Source organism: Papilio xuthus, unplaced genomic scaffold (genome assembly GCF_000836235.2).
Source record: "Papilio xuthus unplaced genomic scaffold, Pxut_1.1 DF827679.1, whole genome shotgun sequence".
Classification (NCBI taxonomy): domain Eukaryota; kingdom Metazoa; phylum Arthropoda; class Insecta; order Lepidoptera; family Papilionidae; genus Papilio; species Papilio xuthus.
The window spans coordinates 1,171,276-1,179,662 of NW_013530970.1; the positions used below are offsets into that span (position 1 = coordinate 1,171,276).

Consider the following 8,387-nt stretch of genomic DNA (forward strand, 5'->3'; position numbering starts at 1 on the left):
GCATACGAGACGGTCGGGTACTCCGTACTCATATAGCTTGTATATGAGCCCGTTGTGCCATACTTTATCGAACGCTTTTGCTACGTCGAGAAAGAGAGCTCCGGTGTTAAGGCCGCGTTGGCGTTTGGCAAGAATGTACTCCGTGATGCGGTGCACTTGATGAGAATGTTTGGCGCGAAATCCAAACTGTTCGGGAATAGGCATGGCTTTCGTTTCCATAAAAGAGCGAAGGCGGGCTAAAACCAGGCGTTCATAAATCTTCCCAAACGTTTTGAGAAGGCTGATGGGGCGATACGAGGTGGGATTTGTAGGTGGCTTAGAGGGTTTGAGGAACCCTATGACTTTGGCATCTTTCCACTCGGTGGGAAAAACTCCTTTGGTCATTGCCACGTTATATATAGCAACAAGAAGTTGTAGTATAGTAGCTGGAAATAGTTTGGTCACCCTATTGGTGATACCATCGGAGCCGGGTGCTTTACGGGGGCGTAAGTTTTTAATTAATTCCTCAACTTCATCTCTAGTAACTGGTGGAACGACATCTAGAAGGGGTATTTTACTCCTTCGCTCGACCTCACTGTTCACCTTTCGGAGGTGATCAGGATCGATCGGTAGGCTACTAGGGGAGCACTGGGCCTCGAGACTATCAGCTAGGCATTCGGCTTTCTCCTCGTCCAACATGGCTGGTGTCATATTTGGACGAGAGAGTGGCGGCATCGTGGTGTGCGTGTCGCCCTTTAATGATTTGGGGAGCCTCCAGAAGGCTAAGTGGGATGGCTTTAAATTACTGAGATCTGAATCCCACCTTTCGTTCCTGAATGCAGCTATGCGTGTTTTTACGTCACGCTGTAGTTTACGTAGCTGTTTTCGGTTCAATTCAGTAGGATACATATCATGATCACGGGTAGCTGCGTTCCTGCGTCTCAACAGGTCCCTAATGTCTGGTGGTAGAGCCCAACGATGGTTATTGGTCTCTGGCACCTGCCTTGAGCAGTTGTCTATGACGTTTTGGACGTGACTCGTTAGAGAGCCGATCGCGGTACCCATGTCTTGCTCGGTATTTAGTTGGTCGGGTATGGCATCTAAGTGGGTCGAGTTGAAATTTTTAAGTTTAGTGCTGAGCATATGCCAGTCGATTACTGTTTTACATTGGGTAGCGGTAGGTGCGGATGGCCCTAGCCGTAGTAGTACTGGCCTGTGATCCGAGTGAAGCTCGTGAATCACTTTAATGTCACATAGATTTAGGTTAACATTTTTGACGATTGCAATATCAAGCACATCCGGTGTGTGCTCTATTACGTGAGGATAGTGGGTGGGCTCTATGGGCGCTAGGATTTCAAAATCAAGTGTGTCTGATAGTGAGTCCAGCGCGCGGCCTCGTTTGCTAATTTTCGTAGAGTTCCATCGGGTGTGCTTGCTATTGAAATCGCCCGCAAGGATTTTAGCACCTCCTACAGACAGGAGGGCTTCAAAGTCTGAACGTAAAATAGTTGCGCTTGTTTTACAAGGGAGGTAAACTGATGCTATCGTTATGGGAGAGTGGCCAGTCATGGCTAACTGACAGATCGAGGCCTCGAGGTGCGTTAACGAGGGCGTGTCAATCGGTACACAGTGCAGGGACTTTTTATAGTAAACTATAGTACCGCCGCCTGGAGCGCCTGGTCTATCGTTTCTAACGATGTTGTAATTAGAGACGTTCGGGTCCCTTGTAGATGGTTTCAGAAAAGTTTCCTGCACTAGTAGGATATCGACTTGATGATCGCGAAGGAAGTTATGTATTTCGTCGCGTTGTTTTTTTAAACCGTTTGCATTATAAAAAGCTATGCTAATAGACCGCGGTTTGACTCTGCCGTTGTTACGCGCGAGTAACGGGGGGTTGCCGTAATTCCCGTTTGGTTGTACCGCCATACTACTGTTAAATTATTATTGTAGAGCACGGATAATGTGCTCGTATTTCAAGATAATCTGGACACGCGCGACTATGTCGCCGGTGGAGTTTGCGAAGGCATGAGCAAAGTTTAAAACTTCACTCATGTCCAGAGATCGAAGTTGTTTCAGTGCCTCCAAAGGATCAGCTCCTGTCGTACGCGGAGTTTGGCTTACAAGTGCCGGCCTAACAGGTATGGGTTTGTTAACGGGCGTGGCGTGTTGGGTTGTCGCGGTCGCGGCGTAAGTAGGTGTAGTTCCCGCAACGGTTGCTATAGATTTTGTAGGACGCACGGGGCGAAGCGGCGGGAACGAATCCGATGCCGGCACCGGTTGTGGTTTTCGGGTGGGTTGTCTAAATGCGTTTGATCTATGCTCGTCCCTAAACTTAGGTGCTTAAGGGCATCCTAGGAAGTTGGCCGTGTGGTCACCGAGGCAGAGGACGCACGCGGGTTTGCCGTAGGCGGCCAGAAGTGCTTTGTCCTTTGGCCTTGGACAGTCGATGGTTCCGTGATCACCTAGGCACTTGACGCACCTAGGGCGGGCGTAGCAATTGCGGGCTGAATGCCCATACAATTGGCACTTATGGCATTGGCCTGGAATGACGCTCTTACGGGGCGGCTCTACGATTAGGCCACTAAGGCCGCATATCGACTTTATGTCAAAGATCAATTTACCCTCGGGGGTGAGTTCTAATTGAACTTTGACCATATCTAGGGGGGACTTGGTGCGCCTGTTTTTTAACCGATGGACTGCAAGCACGGGGATATTCTGTTCTTTGAGGGACTGTAACACCTCTTCTACGGGGATTTCCTTCGGGATCTTCTTGACGATCGCCTGAAGGATGCGCTCGTCTGCGAGCGTATAAGTGTGGAAGTATACGTCTTTCGCGAAGGAACTTTGTCACAGTGCGAAAAGCATCTGTCGAATCTAGCTGGAGTTTAATACCCTGTTGGGTAGGCATTGCTACGCACTCTATTTTATTGGAAAGTGCCGATTTGATCATCGGCCACTTGTCCTTGGCTTGAATGTAGATTGGGGGAGGTTTTTTGCTATGTAGCGCACGGACTACGGGGAGGGCAGGACGAGCAATTGGAGACTGGGGTGAGGAGTTGAAGGGAGCAGTTTTGGTTTTGGGCTCGACGGGAGTAGCCATAAGGGCTGGGATCGGAGCTGACTGGGAAGATTCGAGTGGGGAATGAGGGCGCGGCGCCTTCTGAGGCACGGGGGATGAGGATGATGATGACGGAGACGAAGAAGCGGGGGAGGAGCGCTTCTTGCGCTTTTTCTTATTACAGACTTCCGTAAATAAGCCGCCTGCATCTTCAGGATTTTCGGGGGACATAGGGGAGTCTAGCTTCATATCCTCCACGTCGCTAGACGGCAGTGACGCATCGCCGGTGCTTGACCCGGGTTTGGAATGCTCTGCGGGGGCTCCGGATTCCACGTCTAATAATGAGGCATTAAGTGCCTTGAAAGCGTCCGGGAATTTATATTTTAAAAAGTCAAGGACAGCTTTTAAGCTTGACTCCGCCATTTGGACTTATGGTGGACCGTACCTAGTCACTATGTAGTGTCCCGGTGGGATGCCGGGGTGTATATCCCTAGCTCCCTCCCTGCTGGGTTAAGCAGGGAGGATGTGTGCCTACTACGTGTAGCCCTAGTGCGTCCGAGTGCCGATCTTATTGTGCACTCGGGTGTGTACTTAAGTCTAACTAAAGCTACCCGTGGGCTCTAAAAGGCCAAACGTGGACCAACGTTGACTAGGGCACTACCCAAGGCCAGTGGTGGAGGTCCCTTCCGAATTACGCGGTTCCCTGAAGGGGAACCGCAGGCGAACGGGGCTGCCTGACTAGCTTTGTTATCACCGTTAGGTATCCGCTAGCCTTTTAAAATTGCGCTGTTAAGAAGTAGCTCCGCGCAGTGAAAACTGCACTTCACAATTCCTTTCACGCAGTTCCCGAAGTCGGAAACAATAGACGTTGCTATGTTATTAATAAGAAACTAGATAATTGCTTGCCAGGTGGCGGTGCAATAAATAGTTCCCTAAGGAACAATTAAATGACGACGTTCTACCTCGAAACTAGGATTATCGCTTGCCAGATGGCGGGCGCAATAAAAATTGCACCAACACAGTCGGCTCGCGAACAAAGGATGGCGGCACCTTTTATGGCGCGCGCAGGTGCGGATTGCTCAACGTAGTGTCGGGCGGAGCGACAGATGTGCGGCGAGCGGACACGTCCGTTCGCCTCAGCGGTCTGTAGCGGAGTGTCGTGACGCCCTCTCTCTCCGGCATGTACTTATGGCGTGTACGCTCGAGACAAACAACACTACGTTTATGCATACCCTACGCCGCTCATTACCTAATTCGATAAAAAACCTGCGGCTGCCACAAGGCACCTTGTGATAACCACGATAGTGGTAGAAACCAGCACAACAAAATCCGTTGTACGACGTGGTCGGTTCGCCCGGTAGAATATCTCAACCACAAAAGACACGAGTCAAGTGGAAGAAATTAGACATATTATCTCGTGAAATAGATGTCGCACGGGATTCCGTCCGCATGATTTAAAAAAAAAATTTAATTAGTAGCCTATGTGTTCTTCCAGGCTATTTTATTCATCCATGCCGAATTTCAGCGAGATCCATGCAGCTGTTCTAGAGATAACTTCAAACATCCATCCATCCATCGAGTCATTCGCATTTATAATATTAATAAGATGTGCGGGACGCCTAATTTTAGTCCTTTCCACCCTTTTCTTATAAGGAAAGCATGATAGTAGGAAGTGGATACCGTCGATAAAGATAGATAAACTGCACTTGCGGATATCTATGGGCAGTGGTCTCTTCGCTATTTCTGCGAATCCAGGTGGCCGCTTGCTTGATTACCTTCTAATAACATAAAAAAGACTAGCCCAATGGTATTTCTAGGCGCAGATTAAACGTTCGTTTCAGATTTCTACATGATCTTTAGTTTCAGTTCGTCTTTATTACATTAGATTTTAATTACGTTACCTCATGCTGTTAATTCTAATTTTTCAGCTTAACATCGAAGGCGTTAATGATGCCGCAGTTGCTAACATAGAAAAAAGAAGATTTAAATTATTTATTATTCTTTTAGTAATGTCACCGGTAATTGTTATTGCTGAATTTATAATAGGTGGGGAACGCATTACGCATGTTAAAAATTTCCGTGAGTATCCAGAATTATAATATGTCTATATATTTAAAATCAAATGCTGTTCGTTAGTCTCGCTAAAACTCGTGAACGGCTGAACGGATTCATCTTATCTTGGTCTTGAAGTGTTCGTGGAGGTCTAGGGAAGGCTTGAAAGGTGAGAAAAATTTCTTACCCTCCTTCCTTGAAAAATTCTATGCCAAATTTCAGCGAGATCCATGCAACCGTTCCGGAGATACCTTCAAACAAATATCCAAGTACACATTCGCATTTATAATAATTAGTAAGATTCACTATACTTTTAAAGACTTTTGTTTTGTGTATTTTACAGACTTTTTAATCATCAGGAAAAACATGTATCAGTTTGCATATTTTGTAATATTAACATTGCAAGCGCAATTCTCGTTCACAATACTCAGCGTGCACACCGCGCTTCAGGCAGTCAACCGTCGTCTTGGGAAGTTGTTAACAGATTTCAAAAAAAGTAAATCGAATTATAACATATATTCGCCTATTTTAACTTATTTACTGTTTAAATATACAAATCATAAAATAAAATAAATATACATATAAAAATTGAAGCGTCAATAACATAATGATTAAGGATACGGTTTTTCGATCACGTTCAAATTCCTAACAACAACCAAGCATATAGCTTAGTTGGAATGGTACAAAACTATTAGTAAATTAACAAAAAGTCTGCTAATGTTTAGATCGTATTGACGAAGAACGACGCAAATTGGATTTAAGCCTTTTTAGTCTTATATTTTAAAGTTAAAATTATTAAGGATTAAATATTTTCTTTGCTTTTTGTATTAACATACTTAGAATTGAATAGGATGGCGTTTTAATTCGAAGATCTTATAGACTTTTAGCTTCTCATATATTATATATCTAGCCTCAGAGGGACTCAAAACCGACCCTATGTTAGAGGTGATTTAGCTTTAGTAAACCAAAATGGCAAAGTTCAGATTAGTTGATTACAATCTTTGAATATCTTAAAGTCTTTGACTAGTGTATTTTATAGAAGACATTTTATTGTTGTTTAGACCAGGAAAGAAGCAATGAAAGAGCGCATAAGACTCTCAGACAATTGGCAACATCGTATAGCACTCTCTGTGATGTTATGAGGACTTTGGATAAGGAGAATGGATTGATTATTTTACTGTCATTTATCTCAATGTTGGTGTACGCTGTACAATGTATATTCTTCCTAGTCGTCTTTTGGAGTGTAAATCCTTTCACGAACTTGCCTTATACAGGTTTGCTTAAATATTTTTATGTATTTTTGCGACTGCGAAATGCCACAGACACTTTAAAAAAATCCGCACCTCAAAAGAAAACAAAGGGAAGAATTAGAAGGAATGGGGGAACTGATATCTAATATGGATATCGAAATACACAATCAATTCACAAGTTTTAAGGTCCCTTTTATAAAACGGCCGCTTCGTTTAAGTATCCTAAAATTTTTGACTGTTCTTTACCCTTTTAGTTATAAACAGTGATTAATTTTTCTATTGCTTCTTAACAGGAATCGAGTTGGAAAAATTAAACTTAAATAGAATAATGCAATGTTGTCATTGTTTACATATATTCATAAAAATAATGTTTTTACTTGAGCCCTGTCAATGGACATATAATGAGGTAACTTTACATTTTCCACTGCCTTAATATCTGCACACAAGTATTGTTATCTCTTTCTTATCTCTGATCTTTTCAACGGGAATGAGAAAGACGAGAAATAGAAGATCGCTTCCTACACTAAATCTCCCACCTTTCACTACATAATGTTGCAGTCTCTATTTTGCCAAAACTAATAAAAGGGATAACAATATTTATCAAAACAAATGTCTGAAATGTAAACAAAATGTCTCTCACGACTTTTTTATGACAGATGGAGGTGACAAGGCTGTTTGTGACCAGATTGACGCACTACACGCCAACTACTAGCGGGCCAATAGTCAATGAGCTGGAGATGTTCTATCGTCTTGTCTTCACAAACATTCCCTCGTACTCGCCATTTCAATTGTTTACTCTAAGGCGATCAATTATACTGGAGGTATTATATATCATTTTTTTATATTATAAGGTGGCAAACTTGCAAGTGACGGACTGAATACGCCAAAGTGGCGAAGCAACCGCTGCCCATAGACATTCGCAATCGCTGATGCGTTGTCTACTTTTATCGACAGGAGAAGACGCAGAGAAATAGATTATTTTCCCTTCTTATGGTCCACCTCAGCCGTCAAATCCCATCCCCTTTCCATCTTTTCCCTGCAAGGAAAGGGTGGGAAGGGAAAGGGTACTAAATTTAGTGCACAGGCACCACACACTTATCATCCTTAGTAAACTTTGTGTGTCTACTACTGGCTTTAGACCTTATCTTAGCTCTCTTTTTATTCTTTATGTACTAAAAGGAGAATAAGCAAGGGACCTTTAAAAGGAGAGTCCTCTGCCCAAATAGAACTCAATAAGTTAGATTACAGATGAGTTATCGATCTTGAATGGGAAACAGTTTTACAGAAAAATCATCACCGTAACGTTACAAATTCCCTCACCGTCATACCCATCTTCCCTTCTCATCTGTTTCTTAACTAATGCAGTAGGCTCTTGTTTCTTTGATGTACATTTTTTTTCAATCAAACGTTTCCTTACAGTTGTCGGGAGCACTTACTACATGGTTGCTTGTCGTTTTACGTGATAAAAGCCCATAAGAAGAAATCAAATTATTGGAACAGAATTTAATAATATTGTAATTCAATACTTTTATCATTTTAATGTTTTGATGTTAAAATTTTTACTGCACTGATATTATAATATGTGTAATCTATAATTACTGAACTCTGTTACCGAGTCCTTTTCTATTTAATCAATGAAGTTTACAAATCAGTTTTCGTGTTGCTAGTTTTTGTGTGGTCTATGAATGTTGGTACAAAATGTGGTGATGATTCTTGATGAACTTTGATTCTAAATTAATGAATGCTAAATAAATAATTACAGCTGAATTTGTAGAAGCGAGAAACATCCATAAGAGTCATCGTTCAGTCTCAGTCGACACCAACGAGTGAGAAACTTATGTTAGAGAGAAATCTCGATAATTAGACTCTCGCTTGTCCAGAGGTTAGACAAAGTGCATTCGCTTCGAAGCGATTCCATAACGAACTTTGAAAATGTATTGTTAGGAAGAAAATCAAGACACTGTGCCGGTGTACGAGCACAACACTAACCTTGCTAAAATATCGACATTTATGTCCACTCACTCATCATTCTGACACTTGACTTTGTA

At 42.9% G+C, this 8,387-nt stretch overlaps 1 protein-coding gene across 1 annotated transcript in view; it reads left to right on the forward strand.

Moving 5' to 3' along the window:
- LOC106118041 (uncharacterized) overlaps nt 1-7,815 on the forward strand; it is a 10,268-nt gene extending 2,453 nt beyond the window's left edge. The window contains 6 exon segments of the mRNA NM_001312405.1: nt 4,966-5,116; nt 5,433-5,585; nt 6,151-6,363; nt 6,633-6,745; nt 6,996-7,160; nt 7,759-7,815. Of these exon segments, the coding sequence (NP_001299334.1) occupies nt 4,966-5,116; nt 5,433-5,585; nt 6,151-6,363; nt 6,633-6,745; nt 6,996-7,160; nt 7,759-7,815 (852 nt within the window).
- The last annotated feature ends 572 nt before the right edge of the window (nt 7,816-8,387 follow it).